This window comes from Ailuropoda melanoleuca, chromosome 17 (genome assembly GCF_002007445.2).
Source record: "Ailuropoda melanoleuca isolate Jingjing chromosome 17, ASM200744v2, whole genome shotgun sequence".
Lineage (NCBI taxonomy): Eukaryota > Metazoa > Chordata > Mammalia > Carnivora > Ursidae > Ailuropoda > Ailuropoda melanoleuca.
In genome coordinates, this window is record NC_048234.1 from 14,374,133 (window position 1) to 14,396,404 (window position 22,272).

At 51.8% G+C, this 22,272-nt stretch overlaps 1 protein-coding gene across 5 annotated transcripts in view; it reads left to right on the forward strand.

Moving 5' to 3' along the window:
* Nucleotides 1-22,272, forward strand: part of FAM120A (family with sequence similarity 120A) — a 94,769-nt gene that overhangs the window by 38,058 nt on the left and 34,439 nt on the right. For 4 of the 5 annotated variants that reach the window (XM_034647055.1, XM_034647056.1, XM_034647058.1 and 1 more), the window contains exons 6-10: nt 6,379-6,504; nt 8,959-9,056; nt 9,295-9,575; nt 18,207-18,294; nt 19,951-20,178. In XM_034647055.1, the coding sequence (XP_034502946.1) occupies nt 6,379-6,504; nt 8,959-9,056; nt 9,295-9,575; nt 18,207-18,294; nt 19,951-20,178 (821 nt within the window). The remainder of the gene's footprint in view (nt 1-6,378; nt 6,505-8,958; nt 9,057-9,294; nt 9,576-18,206; nt 18,295-19,950; nt 20,179-22,272) is intronic. The other variant, XM_034647057.1, reaches the window with a different exon arrangement.

Sequence of the window (22,272 nt, forward strand, 5' to 3'; positions counted from 1 at the left end):
GTCCGTTATGTTATTCTCTGAGAAGATGCATTCTGAATTTTGACAGCCAGTGTTAGAACATAACTTTCCCGTTCACTAGAAATTGTCTGTATGAATCATTTTAGAAACTGGAATATGTGCAGTTGTAAAGACATTTAAAGCATTACCAGCCCCTTGAAGGCTATTGGGAGTAAAAATGGGGAGAGTTGACTCTAACCTGGGGTTTCTAAACCTGCCTGGAGTTGAGGTTCTAGGCCAGAGCTGTTACATCAGGATCTTTACTGGGCCTCGGGAATCTGTGTCTTCCAGAGGAACAGCTTCCTGGCCTGGCTCTGGTCAGGTGGACCGTCACTGGCTGGGCTGCCGTGTTGGTACATCTTCTGAGCCCGTGCGCCTCTCCTCCTCACCGATGCGGAGGGTGTGGAATTGACAGCAGGACCTGCACACTGGCCTGCCCGTTGCCCCATGGTGCTGGGAGGCCTGCTCTGCACAGCGTGTGAAAAATGGATTCCAGTCCATACTGTCTTTGCATAGTGGACCCCCAGAAATGATCTGTTTTTGGATGGGGTTTTAAAATCAGTTACAGGTCAGATTAGTATTCATTTTATAAGCATTTATTGTGTCAGAAGCACCTTGTTGGGACCGGGGACCTAGAGATGGTTATGAATTTGTGCTTTCTGTCCCAGCACATAATGTCTCCCACGTTCACAGAGTCCCCAGTCTGAATGTAGGCGCACATAAGACCAGTCAGAATGGAAAGGTGTCAGTGGTATGTGGCTGCCAGAGGCCCACCTCAGGTCTGTGAATAGAGGCGGGAGGCTTGAGCTCACCCTGGTGTACTTGTAAAAAGCTGCATAAGTGAAACCGAGGCCCAGTGAATCTGAAGATGCTTACCTAACTCTGTCTTCCTGGCCTCTTCAGTGAAGAGTAGCTGAGCTCCCACTGCACACATGTCAGAAGGGCCAACATTCAGAACGCTGGCAACACCAGATGCTGGTGAGGATGCCGGGCAGCCAGAGCGTGCAGTCTCCACTGCGGGGAATGCAGACCAGCACCGCCACTGTGGAAGACAATGTGATGGTGTCTCAGAAAACGCAACACACTCTTTCCATGTGGTCCATAATTGCCGAAACTTGGAAGCATCCGAGACGTCCTTCAGTGGGTGATGGACAAATGAACTGTGGTCCGTCCAGACGAGGAACTGTTACTCAGTGCTAAAAAAAATGGGTTATCGGGGCACCTGGGTGGCACAGCGGTTAAGCGTCTGCCTTCGGCTCAGGGCGTGATCCCGGCGTTATGGGATTGAGCCCCACATCAGGCTCCTCCGCTATGAGCCTGCTTCTTCCTCTCCCACTCCCCCTGCCTGTGTTCCCTCTCTCGCTGGCTGTCTCTGTCGAATGAATGAATAAATAAAATCTTTAAAAAAAAAAATGGGTTATCAAGTCACGAAGACCTTGGATACATTCACTGGGAGAAGCCACTGTTCCAGGCTCTATACTGTAGGATTCCAGCTGTAGGACATTCTGGAAAAGGCACAGCTATGGAGCCAGTGGAAAGTCAGCGGAGGGATGAATATAGGCAGAGCACAGAGGATTTTTAGGGCTGTGAAACTATTTTGTGTGACACTATGTGGTGGATATGTGTCCTTATAAATTCGCCCAGACCCATAGAGTGAGCACCGAAAGGAACCCTGATGGGAGCTGTGGGCTCTAGTTCATGATCGTCACGTGTCCGAATTAGACCATCTGCTGCAATACGTAGCATACGAATGCAGGGGCATGCTTTCTGCTTAGGTTTTCCATAGACCTGAAGCTGCTCGGAAAACAACATCTATTAATTAACAAAACCAGAAACCACTTTGGTGTGTCTGGCCCATGCCAGCACTTGCCGGGTTCTGAACAGTGTGGTGGAGCAGACGTGTAGTCCTGGACCTTGCACGTGAATGAGACGCGGACTCTTACGGCTCGTGAGCAGGCAGTTCCAGGAGGACTGGGAGACTAAGCTGCTACTGATTAAGTCAGGGCTCAATTCGGCTTGACTGTATTAATGTTTGAGCTGAGGCTTGAAGGTAGAGCAGGAGTTCAGTGAGATGATGACAGGGAGGAAGTCTGTTCCACGCGGAGGAGACCCCGAGGTGGCGGCACTGGGTGTGGAAGGAGCGGAAGGGAGTGGCTGGAGCCCAGGATGCAGGGAAAGGGGAGGTGCCCATGCGTCTGTGGGCACTGGGCACCGGGCACCATCCAAACACAGCCTGAGGCTTCAGACTTTCTCTAGGGGCTGTGAAAGTTCATTGAAGGATTTATATAGTGTTAAAAGTTGTTACTTTGTAACTGTTGCACACCCAGTGTGCGTGGAACATGACCGATAGCCTGTGCACAGTTCATGAAACCAGCCTCAGTGGAACATGACCAGTAGCCCTTACCCCATCTCCCCATCGGTTTCCCCTGTCAGCCAGCTCCCTGAATTCTGTGTCAGTGGTCCCCTTTCCTTTATCATGCCTGTACCCCAAGTGCTAATTGGAGACGTGGAAGGAGGTGGGCTTCCCTGGGGGGGTTCTGTTTACGGAGTGGCTCGGGTCAGGGAGAGGAGGTGGAGCCAGGAGCCAGGTCGCCCAGGCAGGACCATGCGGATGCAGAGGGTGATGGCAGGTTCGTGTGTGCCAAGGAGTGTGGCAGGAACGTTTGTCATCAGAGGTGAGGAGGGGCCTTCTGTGGCTCCTGTGGCTCCCAGGTGCATGTGGCTGCACGGTCCTCAGCGAGGTGCAGGGAATCTGAGGAGAAACAGTTCCTAGCGCTGCAGCTGCTGCTGGCCCGACAGGCACTGAACAGGGTGGGATGGCGGGGGGGCGGCAGCCTACCTCGTAGCTTTCGTAAAGGGAAGGGCTTGAAACGGGAGGGCATTGACTGGGCTTGCACTGTCAAAAGTGGGGGTCTGGAGGCTCCTGGCACATGTGGGGACTTCGGCAGGGCAGTCAGAGAGAGAGCTCAGAGGGTTTCACCTGCAGGAGCAGGCCTGTACATGGGGTTGCGTGGGGGATGGGAGCCGCCGCCCCCAGGAAGCCAGGACCAGATCGACAGTGACCACAGGAAGGGGCCCCTGGATGCCTGCATCCACACTGGTCCCCTTCTGTCAGACCCGGTCATAGGAGAGCATACCTGACTGCTGTCTCCCCTGGAAGGAGTAGGACCCTGTTGTTGGCATTCTGGACCTAGCTCCTGGGGCCATGGCTCAGGAGGACGCAGGTGTAAACTCGAGGAGAGATGAGGGCTGGTCGGTGGGCCCTGATTCTGGGTTGTGGCTGTGCTGGCAGGCGTCCCTTTCTGGTGACCGAAGGGGAGCACTTGTGGCCACATGGCCCACTTAGCTCGTGTCACCAGACTGTCCCATCGACTGTTGCTGGGCCTTTTGGGTTAACAGTCTCTTCGGAAATATAGCTCTGCCTCCCCACAGCGTGCCTCCCAGCCTGTCAGGGCATGGTCAGCAGATGTCACCCCAGAAGTAGAGACAGTCTGGGAAGAAGGACGTTAGCTTCTGCAAGGCTGCGTCAGCTGATGAGGCAGTCCTTCTCCAGGAAAGCAGGGTCGCCCAGGCAGGACCGTGCGGACGCAGAGGGTGATGGCAGGTTCGTGTGTGCCAAGGAGTGAGTGCAAGTGAGGACCCAGCACTGCCCGTGCTGCTCCATCCTGCCCCGTCCGGTGCTACCTCCGCGGGAGCGCAGCGGGACGGGGGCACGCGCTGCAGACAACCTGCCCGCTCCCACTCGGCCGCGCACGGCTGAGGCTTGTCGCATCCTCGCCCTCTCGTGGTTTCCTCAGGCCCGCGGTGTAGGTGCTGCGTCGTCCCGGCTGTGCCTGTGCTCACGTCTGGGGTGTTTCCAGTGTTTGGCTGTTACAGTGACAGCTTTACGTATTTATGAACATCACCAGATATTCCACGTTATGCTGCTGTCGTACATTACTAGTAAGTTCTTGAAATTTGGCATTTAAAGTTGCTGTGGTGTTCAGGGTTACAGTTCTGCTCACTAAAGCCACCATTTCCATGGTTTTTGCTTAAGCTTTTTTATTGTGGAAAAACTAACGTAACTGTCAGTACAGCAGGGGGCAGTGTCATGAGTGACCCTCGGAACAGGGTCAGCAAATGGTGATGTTTGTTTCCCATCTTTCTTTAAAGAAATATATTAGGCTTTTCTGAAGGTCACATCTGTCCCCTCGCACGGATTTCTGTGTCTTCTTACCTCGTATGTGTGGAATAATCAATTGGTGGTGGTCTCACTTTTCATCAGAGGCGTGTTGTACGTGTTATTCTACCTTTTCTGGTTTTGGAGATATGTCTGTGTGTCCGTCTGTTCCCATTTTTATCTGAAGCTGGTGCACATGGTAGAGATGTTAGCCCCCAGGGTCCGACAGAGTCAGGTCTGCCGGAGAGAAGCTGGCACTCTCACGTGGAGCAGAAAGTCAGCCTCGTCTCCCTCCCTTTCGATTCCCGAGCATCATCCTCGACATCTGTTCCCGTGACCTTTCATTCAGATTTTTGTGAGTTTATTTTAGTCCTTGTACTATGAAGTGATGCAGTCTGTCTGGTCTCATGGCTTTTTGAAAGGTCATTTAAAAAGAAAAAAAACCTGAACAACAGTCATTTTGGGGGAACTTGGCAGCCATTCGACAAGGTGTGTCTTTGAGAGATGACCAGCTCATCATCAGCTCTGTCACGGTTCCTCAGGGCATGGTGACAGAAGGGCACAGCCACCTCGGTTGGCAGGCATTGTCCCTGCAGGTTGTGCATTTCTGAAGTCCACAGTGGACAGAGACTGGTTTGTTCTCTTGGGCTCATGAAGCCATGTGGGCAGCCAAGTGAGGCATTGGCGCTCCTTCCTGCTCCCCATCTCCACCAGCCCATGCGCACGGCATCCTTTGCTGTGGAACACCGCTGTTCCAGCTCCGAGTGAGTGAGCGGGGAGCAGGGCGGATTTGGATACGACTCGGGATGCGTCCGTCACTGTGAGACTGCTGCTCTTGAAGACTTAGGCGCGACGTGGGCTTGAGTGATGCTGGACTGTGAGGTCCACGTGCGCTGCCTAGACTTCGTGGTGGCCGAGGCGTTGAGGGAGCAGCCGGCTGGCTCCTGACCATGGGATGCTCTGTGCCCGCAGCCCCACGATCAGGAAGGCTGCCCGCGTCCTGGTGCACTGCTGTAGTTCCCGCAGTTCTTACTCCTGCTGGCCTGAGTGTGCTTCCCCGGGATCCATGGTTCGTTCAGGTGCCTACTTGCTTGATTCTCAGCCCTGCGCTTGGCCTGCCGATTCTTCTCTCCAGATGGCGGTCTCTGGCTCCTCTCGGGGGGCCTGACTGTATGTCCCAACTTGGAGCCCCTGGGAGCTGGTGCTCCTGGAAAGCGACTGGGTTCAGCCCCTCAGAGTTGGCCGACTTCCTCTCTTCTTGCCTCTGCCCTCATGGTCTCTGGCCCGTGGCCTGCCTCCCGGAAGCTACTCATCTGGAAGACCATGGAAACAAGTTACACAAAATTCTCCATGTGGCTTTGTGTCTTAACTTCTGTAGAATATCAGTGCTGAGTAAATACATCCATTTCAATACGGTTAACATCATTGGAAAATTTGACCTTTTTTTGTAGGTGTTGAAGATTAGTGTTGGTGGTAGGGAACATATCGACTTATTCTTTGAATCTGAATCATCAAAGCTATCTTTTTTGTACAACACTTGAAAATCACGCATCTATCAGCATTAGAGAATTTTAAGAGTTTGTGACTTTTTTGCTCGTTTGTTTTGGTTGGCCTCACGTCTCTGCAGCGACATGCCTGTTGGTAGATGAGTCTGTGCTCAGCGGGCCGGGGTGTGGGTAGGCCGACTGGTTCTCAGCAGAACTTCTTGGTCAACACCATTCTTTGTTAAGACGTGTCTTCTCTTGGGGCGCCTGGGTGGCACAGCGGTTAAGCGCCTGCCTTTGGCTCAGGGCGTGATCCCGGCGTTGTGGGATCGAGCCCCACATCAGGCTCCTCTGCTATGAGCCTGCTTCTTCCTCTCCCACTCCCCTTGCTTGTGTTCCTTCTCTCGCTGGCTGTCTCTATCTCTGTCGAATAAATAAATAAATAAAAAATCTTCAAAAAAAAAAAAAAGATGTGTCTTCTCTTACTTCAGGGAAAGGCTGAGCAGCTCCACGGGGGCACAGCGGGTAACTGGGACAGTGGGTGCTGGGCGCCGTCTCACCCGCAGCACCGCTCATAGCATAGCTGTTAGGCTGCCATGCGTGTGCTTTTCTCATCATTCACAAAGAAGTCTTTGAAAATTTTTTTAATTGTGAAAATATTTTTCATACAGTAATTAAACAGTTTCCACTTGTCTGTCTCCGTCTCATAATCTGCTGACAACAGCTTTTCTCTCTTAGTAGAGTGTCTGCGAAAGGAGGAGAGTGACAAGCTGGCGGTGTTAATCTTCACGCGTGAACCGGGGTCAGTCCCAAGAAAGACGGCCTTGTCACACAGCAGACAGTGTTCTGCTCAGTGGCTCGAGGGTATTGACAACCAGAACTGGTACACAGGGAGGCACGGGGCATCCAGAGACAGGCCGGGCTCATTGGGCCATCCTCCGGCCTTCACAGAAGTGTAGACAGATTAATTCACCTACTGGACTAGGTTCTGATAGATTAATAAGTAGCTTTGTAGGTTCTCAAAGGTTTACTTGAGGTCAGTGATTAACAATGTGATTTTAGGAAATGTTCTTACTTTGGAAATCTTTGCTTTTAAATTAAAGTTTATTTTTGTTTTTAAGGAAAGTTTGTGCTTTTCAGGAAGTTTGTAGCACATAATGGCCAAAAACAGACAAAAGGATCCCCTTCCCTTGAATGCTGCGAATTGGAGCGGCTGACTTTCTGTGGGGTTATTCAGAATCTGTTACGTGGGGCGGGTCAGCCACAAGAGGTTGTAAACTGCGCTTCTCACAGTGACCTAAATTGTCGTGTTAGAGCTTGAATGCAGTTCGTAGTGTTCTGGCCACAATTCAGAATCTCCTGAGAAAGAGCTTAACCGGTTACAGTGTCTTACATCTCAGACTCGGAGGTTCCGATCTCCTAGGTCAGAACTATTTGATCAGGAGTGTTTCCCTATGTGTTTGCATGTGCATACATGTGTGTATGTATGTGGGGTGTGTTTATGTGTATGTGTCGTGAACGTGTGTGCGTGTATATTTGGGGTGCATGCACATACGTGTATGATAAATGTGCATGTGTGTATGTGGGTGAGTGCATGCATGTGGTGAACATGTGCGTGTGGGGGTGAGTTTGTAGGTGTGGGGAATGTGTGCGTGTGTGTCATGAACGCATGCCTGTGAACATGCAGGTGCATGCACATGTATGTAGAGTGAGTGTGTGTGTGTGTGGGGTGAGTGGTGAGCGTAGTGAACGTGTGTTTATATGCAAGTGTATGTGTGGTCAGTGTGCATGTGTGTGAGTGTATGTTGTAGGTGTGTGGTGAGCATGCATGTGTATGTGGGGTGAGCGTGCAAATGCATGTGCATATGTGCCAGCGTCATCAGTCCCAGCTGCTAACCCCATGGTTGTGGAAGTCATGTCCTCAGCTGCTTCTCAGTGCAGGCCGTGTGCCAGGCACTTGGAGACGGGCTCTTGCAGTTGGCTGTGGCTTCCAGGCACATGGGTCCTCGTTGGGTGGGGAGAAGTGAGCCACAGCCCCTCCGTCCTGGCTCCACCAGGTGGCTCTGGGAGCTCAGGTTACATATGAGTGGGAATTTTCTTTCAGAGAATGAGAGGTGAGGTTTGGGTTTTGGGGTGCTTTATTATTATTTTTATTTAAATGTGTTTATCTTAGCAAGTTGGTGGGGTGAGAGGTGGTGGTTTGTGGGCTCCTTGTTTGGCCTCGTGTCGCCCAGATTCTGAAGTCGGAGGAACACCCTTCTTGGTAAAGGATGTTGGCGTTCAGGGGTCTCTAGACTTGCTTTTGTTCAGTTTCTGAAAGAAGCCTAAGGAGATTGTGTAGCTCAGTGGCCCCCGTGTCTGCTCTCTGTTCCCACCATCTGGGTCCTGGGAACACTGGGGCTCAGGTGCCCAGGCCTGGCCTTAGGGCCTCACCTCACAGGCACCCCATACCTGACTGTTCAGTGGGGGAGCAAAGCCGCAAAGGATCTCCTTCCCATTTTTATTGCATTAGTAATTAGTTCGTGGTATTTGGAAGTGTTCTGATGTTGAGGCTACAGTCCACATTACCACGTGTCGGTCACCACATGTCGTGCCAGGTGATGGCACCAAGGTCTTGGGCATGCAGGTTTATGGGTCCTTGGGCTGAGCTGATGGCTCTTCATGCCGTCTTAGCACTTAGCCTGGTCCTGACGTGTGTCCACAGCTGCTTCTCCACCACACACTTCTGTTCCAGCCTCCCCTCCGCACGGGGGCAGCGGAGCCAGTGCAGTGTGCGTCAGAGCAGGTTTCTAGAGTTACGTTCTAAGAGCACAGAATTCCAGGTTGCTGGCCCCGTAACACACATTGGTACATGCAACCCCATTATGGTTTTGCTTAGCAGTGGAAAACCGAAAGGTACCAGCAGCAACTTCCACACTTCACTGTTTCTATTTAATAGCTGAATTTTAGTCTCAATAGGAGGAATTTTAGTCTCAATAGGAAGATTCCATGGCCTCACTTATGTGAGGGGAATTGTCTGTTCCTGCTTTGTCCCTTCAGCGCCTGCAGTCTTGGGGCTTTGAGAGGCTGGCAGGGGTAGAGAGAGGGTGGCCCAGATGCCTATAAGTTAAAATCTTAGCTCCAGTCTATAAAGTTGATCACCATAAAATGAAATATTTTTTCATGTGAAACATGAATTTCTGAAGGTGGGGATCGGTGGTGTATTGTAACCTGAGTGGGGGGACAGGGCAGGTGGGGGCATGTGCTAGCCACTGTGGTGTCCTGGGGCATGTCCTCTGCTAACCGGTGTACCGCTTTCTTTCCTTGTCGACGAAACAGCCAGACCAAATCCGTTTGGAATGCCTGGGATCATGCCACCGTATGTCCCCCCCCAGATGCTCAACATTCCACAGACCCCTCTGCAAGCAAAACCTGTGGTAAGACCGTCCACTCCCTCCTGCAGCTGGTCTGCCCGCCTCGGGGGCGCTGGCCTTGACAAGCTACACACGTATCCGATTTTAGCGGAAGCTGAAATAATTTCTTCAGCTGTTGAGCTGATATGTGAAGCAAGTGCTGGTGTTCTTAAGTTAAAACGTAGCCAAGACCAGGCAGTGTTAATGGGAGCCAGGCCCTGCAGGCCGCCAGTGCATGCATGACCTCTGCCCTCTGTTCCAGGCCCCACAGGTGCCCAGCCCAGGTGCTGCGGGGCAGGGTCCACACCCGTACAGCCTCGCTGAGCCGGCCCTCACTTTGGAAACGAGTGGAAAGAGTCTGACAGAGCACAGCACCTACAGCAACATTCCTCACGAAGGAAAGCATACCCCACTGTATGAACGGTCGTCCCCGATCCACCCAGCTCCGGGCGGCAGCCCCAACCACGTGGATTCAGCGTACTTTCCAGGGTCTTCGACATCGTCGTCTTCCGACAACGATGAAGGCGGCGGAGCAGCTGCAAAGTGAGTGGGGCGAGGTGTAGCTGGTGCTTCCCTCATTCGTATTGGCTGCACGAGGCCTGTCAGGTGGCTCGGTCTTCTGGGAAGCCACCTTCTATCCTCCCAAGGCCAAGAGTTATGTGCAGAGGTGTCATTTGTTGTAGGAAGGTGACGTCGCTGTGCACAGACTAGGGCTTCTTGGAGATGGAGGAGTGGAGGTTAGATGCCTCCTCAGGGCTTCCCAGGCTGAAAATCCTCACTGTTCCAGCCGCGGCCTTGGGCCGCTCCTCTGCTGGGGTAGAGTTTTGGGAAAATTGGTTTGTGTGACCCTTAGAGGTGGTGAAGTTATCTGGTCAAGTGCTGCTGACCCTTACTCTCCCTGGGCTGTGAGACTCCAGTCCCACCCCTGGAAAGCATTTTAAGGTAGACGCTGGTGGCTTTCAGTCTTGGCTTCTGGATCGAGGGCAACTCTGAATTTCCGTCTCTCCTGAATTGAGTCTAGCAACTCAGCAGCTTGTAGACTGTTCCTGAAATCGGGCCGTTCACCTGACCAGAGCCAGAGAAAGCTGCAATCCGGGTTGGAACTTTTGCTGGAGAGGAGTATTTTAAATGTGTGTCCCTGAGTAAATGAATTTTCAAATACATGATTTGTTAGAATCTGAACAAGAAAGACTTAAATGCACTGTTTTCCTCCTCCTCTCAAATACCGTTATGTTTTAAGAAACCTGATTCACAAACAGGAAAGAAATGGGGGAAAGCAAGGGCCTCCCATACTGCTGCGTCTCTTCCTCATTGCTCTCCGGCTGGTGGCTGGATGGCCAGGGTCCCTTGGCGCTCCATCGATGGAGATGGTTTCTCGTCTTCTGCAAATTCTCACTGGGCATGAAGCCTGAGGCCAGATGTTCCCTCTCCTCATCTGTGGAGTGGGCGCCAAGTGTCTGCTGACCTCGGGTGGCAGTTATGGAGGGCTTTCCTGCCATGCACGGACTGTGTGCTCCGTGGAGCAGCGGAGCATAACTTTGTATAAATGTTTATCACGGTCTTGCAGTTCTAAAATCCCGAGGTGAATAACAAGTTGTACCTTTGTATTTACACTTCTGAGTTAACCTTCTGGAAAGGGAGTATAGTGAAGATCTACTGAGTGTGACTCTGGGCTGGGGCCCGGGCTCGTGTGTGTGCAAACGAGAACAGCAGGTTATGTCTCAGAAGCTCTTCCCTCTGGAATTCAAAAGCACTGAGTGTTCTCGGTTAAAAATCGCCCTTGGGGGGGTGCCTGGGTGGCGCAGTCCTTAAGCGTCTGCCTTCAGCTCAGGGCGTGATCCCAGTGTTCTGGGATCGAGTCCCACATCAGGCTCCTCTGATGGGAGCCTGCTTCTTCCTCTCCCACTCCCCCTGCTTGTGTTCCCTGTCTCGCTGGCTGTCTCTGTCTAATTAATAAATAAAATCTTAAAAAAAAATAAATCGCCCTTGGGCCAGCATGATGAAGATGTTTGGCACATGTTTGGTCTAGTGAGAGATGCTTTTCCCAGACACCTGGGAGCAAGGTGAAAGCCAAGGGGGTATGCTGTGTGCCCAGGCCCTGAGCTGCCCGCGGGGCTCCCCCACCTAGGTTGGCCAGCTGCCCTGTGGAGGTGGTAATTGCTGAGGGCCCCTTGCTTCTCTTGTGTGTCCTCAGCTCTGCCCTGTTCCGAAAGGCTCAGGCCTTGTCGCCTGTCTGGCTGTGCCCCGTCTTGGCATTTTCATGGGGCTCTCTGGAGTTGCTGCTGGAAGGTGGGCTCGCATGTGGGGTGACGTGAAATGTAGTGAAGAGAGCCGAGCACCCCCAGCCTCTCATCCAGACATTGGGTAGCCTTGTGGGCCTATCAACACTTTAGTGTTCTCGAATCCCCATTTATCATGATCAACAGACGTGTTAAAACAGAGGAGGGAGGGAAGGGAGAGGCTTTGGAGCCGTATGCCAGGCAGAGTAGGACCTGGGGCCAGCCCCGTGTTCCCGGGTTTCCCGGGTGAGGACTCCGGCCTGCCGAGTGTGCCGTGGGTGTGCACTTGCCATGCGCAGGACAGAGTGTCACCCTGCTGGCTCAAAAACTCATTTGGAGCAGAAGTCGTGACCTGCTTTACCTTTGGTTTGGATTTGAATCGGGAGCTCTGGACCTGCATCTGCTTTCAGGATGGTCTTGAGGGAAGGAAGTGCACTGAGCCAGGTGCCACCTGAGCACTTGCCATGCACCGTGAGTGCGGGGGCAGGCAGCACAGACCAGGCGTGGGGTCAGGCTGGGGTGGCCTGTGTTGGTGGCACGTTTTTAAAGGATGTTGCTGGTAGGTGGCAGGACCACTACTGAATGAAAGTGAATTGACCTCTCCCCTCCCCCAAAGCATCCTACAAATGGAAAAGTCAAGTATTTTAAGTAGCAAAGAACGTAAACATGCAGTTCACAGAAGAAACACAGATGGTCAGGAAGCATAGAAGGATGTTCACCCTCACTTAAAAAAAAAAAAAAGAATGTTAAAACGTAACAAAGTACATTTTTATGAAACATAAAGTTGGCAAATATATATTTTTAAAGATAAAGTTCAGTAGATGCAAGATTTTGGCTTTCCTGGCATGTTCCCCGGGGCGCAGCTCCCTGCCCCGAGGTGAGCGTGCGATGTGCTCTGTGCCCTGAACACGGACGGCGGGGAGAGCTGTCTCCAGAGTCCTTAGGCGGGACTGTGCCTCCTGGCTGCCGGACGGCGGGGAGAGCTGTCTCCAGAGTCCTTAGGCGGGACTGTGCCTCCTGGCTGCCGCTGAGTTTCGCATGGTGGCACATGCACCGCACGCTCGCGTGTGTGAGATGCCAGGAGTGCCCGGAGGCCTGCCCCAACCACCCCCACCCCGCCTGGCCGCACTTTAATGCCTTAGTGGCATCTTGGCCCCAGAGCTGCACTGGGAGTCCGGGGCTGTTGCTCTCACGGGTCCCTGATGACTCTGCCGCTCTGAGTCCCAGGGCTGCAGAGGCTGCTGTGCAGGCTGTGGTGTCGGGCATGTCCACCAGGCATGGCCACCGCTGAGGCTGTCCTGGCTTTGCCGCCACTTCTGGCTGTGGACTCGCAGCTTTCTTTCGCTGTGGCCCTGCGTCTGTGGGAGGACGGAGGCCGGTGCCTACAGCGGTTATGCCAGACCCCTGACCATCATTCTCAAGTGACGGAAGAAGTGTACTGCTTTCCATTTGTGTACTTTCTCTCCTGCTTCCTTAGAGTATCATTAGCATGTACTTTAGCTCTGTTCTTGGTGCAAATCTTTACGAAAACTAATGCACTTGTTTTCCTTCCTTCCTGGCCTTTGTCACATCTTCTAATCCTATTTGGTTGAATTTGGAAGTACAGTTGAATCCCTGTGGAGTGTTAATCTTACCCTGTTTTCATAGATTCTTCTGTCGGGCGTGAACATGAACGTAATTTCTGTGTGCTTTGTGGGGTCGTGGTGTGAATTGCTGTTTCGTGTTCCTGTGCACAAGGGTGCGGCACCAGGTCAAAGCAGCATCTGTTGGGTGAGCTTTGCCAGCCTGCTGTGGACCCCGTGGGACCGGATCTGGGCTGTGGAAGGTCCCTGTCGGTGCCTGGGGCCCTGTGCACCAGTGTGGGGACTCAAGACCCAGCCTCCCATGGCAGGTCATGCCTGGTTGTGTGGCCTGGAGCCCTCTGGGCGGGGCGTGGATGCGAAGAGTCTGGGTTGTTTGTGAACTACAGCAGCCAATGCATAAGCTCAGTAAGCAGTAGACAGTGTCCCTGTGGTGTCAGAGCACCGGGTCCGTGTCAGTGAGACGCCAGAGAATCCAGTGGCCCCTGGGATGTGCTTCCAGTGCACTTTCTGCCACGAAGTGGTAGTGCCGTTGGCTGTTCGTCTTCTACCCTGTGTCCTCTGAGGCTCCTCTCCCCAAGACAGCGAGAACCACGTCTTCGCCTGCCCTACGGCTCCCGGCCCCGGACAGGCTGAATATGGCTGCAGGCTCTTCCTTCCAGAGCCTTGTGCGCTGTGTTGTGCCGGACAAGCAGCTGCTTCACAGGGCAGCGTACCTTCTGTCTCCTCATAAAAACCATTCTGAGGTACCTTCCTGTGTCGGTAAAATTTAATAAACCTCTGTGCCATCGCAGGAGGGGGTCTGCGTGTGTCCTGGCCGTGCGAAGACCCGGCTGGGCATTTTGTGTGGAGCTCGTCTGCCTCTGTTGGGTGTCTGAGCCCTCCCTCATGGGCCGAGAGGTGTGAAGAGTCCTGGCACATGCGTGAGAGGCGCACGTGGACGCCCGCCCCCTCACTGCTGCGTAGGAATTGAATCACCACTTCCTCTATTCCCAGCTTCCTGTGAGAAAACCTGAACGTAGGACATTAGCTTAAATAGGAGCATGAGGAGACTGTGCCTGCAGCAGTGTCGTGGGTACGACTCCCAGCTCCCCGGTCCCGGAGCTCCGCCTTCTGTGCTCTGTGGTGGGGGCTCTGGCCTCAGGACTCCTCAGAGCTCTGCAGGTCTGGGGCAGGGACAGGTGCGCGTCCAGGCTCCTTCCACCCCGAGCTGGGGAGCACACAGACATGAAAATGTACTACGCACCTTGTCACAGGCCAGTTGCACTTGGTGACCACATCTGTGACTTCCCATGCACACTGGATGTTTCTACTGGGCATTTGATCTACCTTTCTCTCCTGTTTTGTTGCTTCCCGTCTGGTTTCATTTGCCTTTACTCTTTCTTTGCCGTTGACAAGTCAGCTCGTGGTCAGTGCCCCATCAGGGCAGCCTGTGACGGTGCAGTGGGGGCACCTCACCCATGGTGCACACGCACCCCAGCACCCCCACCCTGTCGACTAGACCTGCTTGTAGGAGGGAATGCAGGGGGAAGGGCACTTTGCTGTCTCCCACCAGCTTTGGTGCACAGTAGCCCCAAGTGTCCTGCCACAAAGGGAAGCCCACAGAGCCTGGTGGTGTGGTGCTGGCCTTTGTCCTTGCCACCGTTCTAGGTATGTTGACGACCTGCTGTAGTTCCGTGCAGCCCCTCTGCCATACGTGGGTCTCTTCTCCCTAAGCCTGACTCTTGTCAGCAGGACTTGGCATGAGCATGCAGGCTTCCTGTGGCCTGTGTGCATCCCAGCAGGTCTCTCCAGAGCGGTGCCATTCTGAGCAGTTGTGGGGAGTGAAACCCAATTGCATGTTCTTCAAAGCAAGCCATCTGTCCAATGCCAGTGGCTTGTTTCAAGTTGTAAAGTGACTTGATCATCTTAGTGAAATGTTTGGGACCTTAGAGAAACTGTGTGTTGTCAAGATGCTTTTCAGGCAGAATTTCAGGTTTTGTAGTATGATTATTAGGAGGCAGTGAGGTCATCTAGATTATGACATTACTATTAGCTTGGTAACGATCCATACACAACAAAACCAGTGTTCATAATGTAGGTCCTGTGCGATCTTTGGTGGGCACGTTCTCCCCGCCCGCCGCTCTGCCCAGGCGCTCGCTGGTATGGGGCCCATCGTGAGGTTCGTGTGCTTACAGGGCTGCATGGGTAACGAGTCCCCTTGTTGAGCTTTGTGTTGCATGGAGGGGAAGTCAGGTTTATGCCGTCCTCACCATATACCTTCAGGCTGCAGTTATGTGATTCATTCCTTTAGCCACTGGGCTCCTGCTCGGCGGTGGCTGTGAGTGCTTATTTTCATGGAATGTATAATTGAGTGATGAAGATGGACAGTAATTCAGTGCCAGTATGACACATGACACAAGGGACACGGCTGTGAGAACTGCAGAGACAGGGTGGGTAGGGAAGCCTGCACTAAGATGACGCTGCTAAGGCCTGCAGATCGAGGTGTCACACACAAGAACCTGTCCGTCATGAAGAGGGGCTGGAAGTCCACAGGAGTGCGAGGTCCCTCTGCCTCACCAAGGACTTGTATCCAGAACATGGGGCTTCCTAGAAGTCTGTGAGAAGAACATTTTGCACATTTTCTGCAATGGAGAAAGCATGCGGATTATTTTTATAGGCAAATCTCTCTTCAAGAGAAGATGTCACACGTGGAGAGGTCTCATCTCCATCGTCATCAGGGAAATGCAGACCAGACCACATGGGGGTCACCACATCCTGAGAAAGGCTGAGGTGGGCTCCACAGGAGACCCAGCGCATCAAGGGCGGGAGCTCCTGGGGTCTCCTGCGGGCTGGGCTGTAGACCTGACGGCGGCATGCTGTCCCTGGAACGTGTCCACAGTGAGGCTGAACCAGCAGGGCGGGCAGGAAGATGGTTGAGCCCAAACCACTGAGCACAGGAGGTGCACAGTTGCACAGTTCCATTTCCGTGGCGCTCAAAGCCCAGGAAAGGCCATGTTTGGTGTTAGAAGTGTAGCAGCTGTTGTCCTCGGGGAGGAAGTCTGGAGCGGGGCAAGGAGGGGCCTCCTGGCACATCAGCCCCGTCTCAGTTCGGCTGCTCACACGCGTGCTCAGATTGTGGACATCCATTGAGCTGTTCACTTGTAACTTGAGCATTTTTTTTACAGGTATGTTATACCTAATTGTTTAAAATTATAATTAATAGATGTTTTATCTCTTTATAAAACTTGTAAGCATTTAAGTAATTTGTTCCAAAGTTTCACTAAATAAAGGTCACTGACTTTTTAGTGAAAAAGTACGTAAGCATCTGTTTGTGCCACGTTCTCGACCACTTCAGTGCTGCCAACCTTTCCTTCCCAGGGCTTGGAATGCACACGCTGTACTCGTGTGTGGTGGGAACCTCCCCTCTGTCTCCCGCTCCGGTGTCAGGCTTGCCGGCTTGCGCCCCGAGCCCTGCCTTTGCCTTGAGTTTAAACAGAATGATCGTTAGGCTCTTGGACCCCTTCTCATCACTAGGGCTCCTTCTGGTTTTGCAGAGCTGTGGGCTGAGAGGGCACAGAGGAGCAGACTTGGACAGAGCAGTGCTCTCTGTGTCCTCGCTGATGACCAGGAACCTGGACTCTGGGCACCTGTGTGGGTGCCCCGTCCCATGGCTGGGATTGAGGAGCCCAGCAGGCTCTGAGAGGAGCAACATGGGGCATGACTCTTGGTTTGCGACGGGCAGCCTGCTCCTCGTCTCTCCTGTTTGCATTTTTCTGTTTTATTTTGGTTTGTTTTGTTTTGGTAACAACTGAAATGAAATCAGTTGGAAGAGAGGAAAACTAGCGGGTCTTTTTTTTTTTTTTTTTTTAAGATTTATTTATTTGCTTGAGAGAGAGAGAGACGAAGAACGCACCCGTGAGCGGCAGGGAGGGGCAGAGGGACAAGCAGACGCCCTGCTGACCCCCTGCTGACCGCAGAGCCGATGCAGGGCCTGATCCCAGGACCCTGAGGTCATGACTTGAGCCAAAATCAAAAGTCGGATGCTTAACTGACTGAGCTGCCCAGGCGTCCCTGGAGAATTAGTGCGTCTTAATGAATCTTCATCTGTCCCGTGGGTCAGTTAGAAAGGCAAGTCCAGTGACAGTGCTCTTCCCTGGCAGGCCTTATGGCCAGCACTGGTTTTAGAAGCTGGTTTTGGTGTGGGGCGGGATGACGGAAGGCTCCCATTTGTGGGGCTGTGCCTCAGGCGTCTCCATGTTCCAGCTCCCTCCAGGATAGCGCTTTGCCCTGGGACCACAGTAAACTTCCTTTTGTGTTGTGGTTTATGGTAACAAGTGAAAAAAAAAAATGAGATAATGCCCTGTGTCCCACATTTACTGCATTCTGTCCCATTTTAAAATGCCTTAAAAAATGCTGGTTGGGGCGCCTGGGTGGCTCAGTTGGGTAAGCATCTGTCTTTGGCTCAGGTCATGATCCTGGGGTCCTGAGATCGAATCCCACGTTGGTTTCATGGCTCAACGGGGAGTCTGCTTGTCCCTCTGCCCCTCCGCCTGCTCATGCTCTCTCTTCCCCTGCTCCCCCCGCCCCAAATAAATAAATAAAAATCTTTAAAAAATACTGGTTAAGCCCACTGAATTGTTTTCCTGAGCTGCTAATGGGTCACAACCTATAGTGTTTTCAAGCTGCTGATTGACACATCTCGTTCTGGCCTGTGAGCCCCTCCGCGCTCTTCCCCATTCCTTTCCACACCCTGCTTGTTACTGCTTTGTCAATTGAAGCCATTCCCCAAATAAGATTGTGCTGTCCGTCTGTCTTCTGAACTCACCTCTGCCTTGCCTGATGAGTCACCCTCGACTGCGCTCCTGCGGCCTCTCCGAGAATAGGCCGGGTGCCCTACCGTGTGTGGTCTCTCGGCACCTCATAGCTTACATGTCTGTATGAATTATGAGTAACACTTGATCCACATAACATTTAGTCCTCCCCTGCCTGATAGCTATCAGTTCATTGGGATTGTTTTATCCTGTTTGCTCCATGACGACTGAGCCGCCTCCAACGCAAGGCTGCACTGGTCCCCTCTGTGGGCATCCCCGGTCCTCTTTGGGCTCTGTGCTGGGTTAGGTGCTCCATGTTTTCTCTTCTAAAGAGTGGTGTCACTGCCCGACTGAGCAGGCAGAAAGTGTTCCCAGCACGGGGCTCTTTCTGGAGGGGGTTTGTTGGGGGAGGCGAGGTCCGTAAAGCTGAGTCTGTGGGCTCGGTGCAGGCCATCCTGTCATGGCTAGTGTGGTGGGAAGCAGACGCTCATCACTAACCGTCTTCCTTTTGTTTATGTTCAGCCATATTAGTGGGAGCAAAATTGGCTGGGAGAAGACGGGAAGCCACTCAGAGCCGCAAGCACGGGGAGACCCAGGAGACCAAACAAAGGTAGCAGTCGGCTTTCATTCCTTCAGATCTTGACTCTTTGAGCATGTCATCTTAGGGATTTGTTTATAGCGAAGTGCTGTTTTTTTAAAGCACATCATGAGTAACAGACACTGGCAGGGAGCGTGGGAAGGCAAGGTTTGTCACACACTTTGAGGGTGGGAGGTGAAGGGGGGGTCATATATTGGCAGGGGGTGGGTCACAGACATTAGTGCAGGGGAGGGGGTCCCAGACATGGGGAAGGGGGTCCCGGATGCATGGGGGAGGAGAAAGTGACAGGCTGGGTGGGGCCTACGGGAGAGCCTCCCGTCTGCTGGCACACACTCTTGTCAAGACTTAGAGCCTTGCAGAGCCCTCATCTCCTGCAGGGTTTTGTGGGGATTGAATGAGGAATCACTTCAAGCATATACATTAAAAATGAAAATAAAGTACATCCCATTCTTCCTTTTATCTGCCTCTGCCTATTACTGGTGATCTCTAGCAATACCTTTCAACTGCAGAGCCATGCCTGTCCCCACATGTAGTCCCTTAGGGTGCACTGTATCTCTAGCTGGAAGAGGGCTTGTTTGTACACAAGGTGACACCATGTCGGAAATTTGTTTAAGACTCTGGAATACTCTCGCTGTTGAAGGTTTATCCTGTTAATAAGCAACAGGAATGCTTTGTGGATGCCTGTTACTTGCAAAGCACCTTCCAAAATTTTCAGCTGCTTGTGTCTACATTCCATGAATGGAGAGTATAGAAAACACTTGTGGATTATCCTTGAGGTTTTTTTAAGACCAGTTTTGGTACCTTGTGTTTTAAAGAATAAAATTAAGCACTTAAGTACTGTAAAGAATATGTTTTGTTTCAGAGAAATATATATTCCTTAGATTGGCACGAAATCAAGCAATAAGCAGTTATTATTTCCAGCGTTTATCATGAGAAGGAATAAAACTTTATTATGCAAATAATTGATCTCAGTAAACACTTTGGACTTCGCTAAAATTCATAAAGAGAAAGTGAAGGGTGTGTCTCTGCCTTCCGTCTCCCCAGCCTGCTTCCTGCAGCCTGCCTTCCCTGAGCCTCATGTGGGGGCCACTCCTCCTCTGCAGCTCTTACACATTCTATGTTTTGGCAGTTGGTTGTTACAGGATGGGTATTTTTCACTTAATGCTATCTTATGTACACATATCTATCTCATTATATATAGATCTGACTCATCAGTTTTAATGGAATTAGCTTGTTTTTTGCTTTAATTTTTGGTAAGCAGTTCCCTGTGTATACTTAATTTGGGACTTTAGGATAACCAGAGAGCATGTCTGAGTTTGGGTCTCTGTTTATTCTCTAAACGCCAGCTGTGGTGGTGAGGAGTAGGCGTTGAGCCCCTGTGCTGTGAGTTCCTGGGCAGTGACACAGCCTCTCTGAGCATCCCCTCCCATTTCCACCCAGCAAGCAGGGGGGACACGGTGACTCCTGGGGGTCAGCAAACACAGAATGCCACTCCCAGCTTCAGGGGCCCATGGGAGTAGTTGTGGTGGGGTCACCCATCCCCACGTAGGCTCAGGGGGCCACTCCCGCTCCCTCTCTTTGGGGAGGGGGTTCTCTGCATGGGACACACAGTGAAAGGAGTGGAAACATGACCTGACCCATTCTCCCCTCTCACTTGTGGCTCTGCAGACGGAAGGCTCGTCCACTGCTTCCTCAGGCAGCCAGCTCGCTGAAGGAAAGGGGAGCCAGATGGGCACCGTGCAGCCGATCCCGTGCCTCCTGTCCATGCCCACCCGCAACCACATGGACATCACCACACCGCCCTTGCCCCCAGTGGCGCCTGAGGTACTGAGAGTGGCGGAGCACCGGCACAAGAAGGGGCTGATGTACCCCTACATCTTCCACGTCCTGACGAAGGTACGGGTGGCCGCTTTCTGTCTGACCAGGCACCTGAAACGGAGTGCATTTCCCCCTTCCTAAGCGTTGAGAGAAAAGGCGAAAATGCATACCTGTAAATGCACTAAGAGAAGAACGTGGGAAAGTCTCATTTTTCCCTTCAGTTTGATAGAAAATAGTTTTGAGACTTCTGATTAATGGCACATCATGTTATTTTTCTGACTTGAGATTATATTTTTCTAATTTTAAAATTTCCTGTACCATGTTTATGCCATACTGTCAGGTTTAATTAGCTGTCACGTGTACTGCCTGTCTTCTCTGTCATCTGTCCTAGAGCGCTCCTGTGGAGTGGCGGACAGCGCTCCGTGTCCTCGGACTTGTCGAGTGCAGCTTTCATAGCCCTTCAGCAGAAAATCGAGCACAGGACTGTGTGACATGCTAACAGTCAGAAAACGCGATTTTGTGTTTGCACAGTGTCAGGATTTCACTTTATTAGTGTCTTACCAAATGTATGCTTCAGTAGACATCCAGCGTGGCATCGTTTTTGAATCTTGGTGTCTCGAATGGATCTATGTGTCCATTTAAATTTTCTCAGTGACTTGTAGTCTTTCTGTTGATGTTTAAGGCCCTAGATCACGATTAACATGTAACCTCGGTGACCAGATTTCTCGTTGGATGGGTTTATTGCCATCATGTATTTTTAACATGTTTTCATCAGTGTCTGTACCACCACAGATAATCAGACATTTTTCTCCCTGTTTTCTGCAATCCATCTGTGGTTTGTAAGGTGGGGTCAGTAAGTGCACAAGCCCCCCCGCGGTCCCACAGCACCCTGAGCCGGACTGTGACCACTGTGACCGTTAGCTGGCTAACCTGAGCATCGCTCCCTTGTGTCAGTCCAAGGGCACCAAGAATTTTATGTTTAAACCGCAGTCTCCTCCAAGTGTCATGCACTATGTGATATGGGTCTGCACGTATGATACCACTTTTCAGATTACGATTGTGAGGTAAACATTTTATTTTTCAGGGGCAACGCATGTTGTAAGGGTAAGTGGAAAGTTCCTCTCGCGGGAGAAGGATTTGCTGAGTTTAAAGGGACCCAGGTCCGGGGGAGATTGCGCCCTTTCCCCATGGGGTTGTGTGGGCTGTGAGGTCCCGGACCCCTGTGCTTCTGCCCTGCCCGCTGTGGTCTGCTCGGGGGCAGGCTGAGCGACAGAGGGCCTGTCCTCCTCCACCACTCCCTCATCTCAAGGGCAGGTATTGATAAAGTAACTATGGTTGAAAAAAGTAAATGATTATCTCTTCAGACTTTAAAATGCCATCTACCATTTTTCTGTATGTCAGGAAAAGCTTAGTGTGTCAGGCACACTGTTTGCTGTGAGCTACATGGCTCTGGTATTAAATTGTCAGGCCGACATGTCTGCAGTGAGGCGAGGCTTGACACTCGACACAGGCAGCCGGCTGAGCCAGGGACCCGGAGAGAGTGCCCACCGCACTCTCTCTCATATAAATCTATGTGAAGAATGAGCAAATGCCATGGAATTATTGAAAGAGTAGGTAGTGATAAATTTAACAGACACTGAAGGTCATATGTATACTCTTATGTCATGAATATTCCTAAATAAAGTTCCCTGCAAAATCTCTCGAGATGTACCTTGATGCCATAGAATGTCCGAGATGGGGCCACGGAGGTCTTGCCACCGCCTCAGGTGTGGACACACAGCCCCTTGTCTCGTGCCGTGTTGGCCCCGGGATGTGAGGAGAGTGGGGCTTCCTTCGAGGGCCATCCCAGCGGCTGTGCATGCCCCTCATTCAGGAGGCACGGCTCCCGAGTCCTGGCACGTGCCGAAACTGCACAGAATGAGGGACACTGCAGGGCGTGCTCTTTGGGAGACCATGTACGCACGTGCTAATGTTTTATGGGAGAGCTTGGTAAAGACAATTTGACCGTTTTATTTTCAGGATACTCATTTCTTGGATTTCACATAGGTCATTAAAAAGTATGAATTTTATTACGTATGACCATCCTGACTCATAAGTAAAATTTGCAAGTTCTCAGCATTTTCTATTCTATTTGTTGTCTGCTGTTATCTGTCCAGATTGTTTCAAAGACTT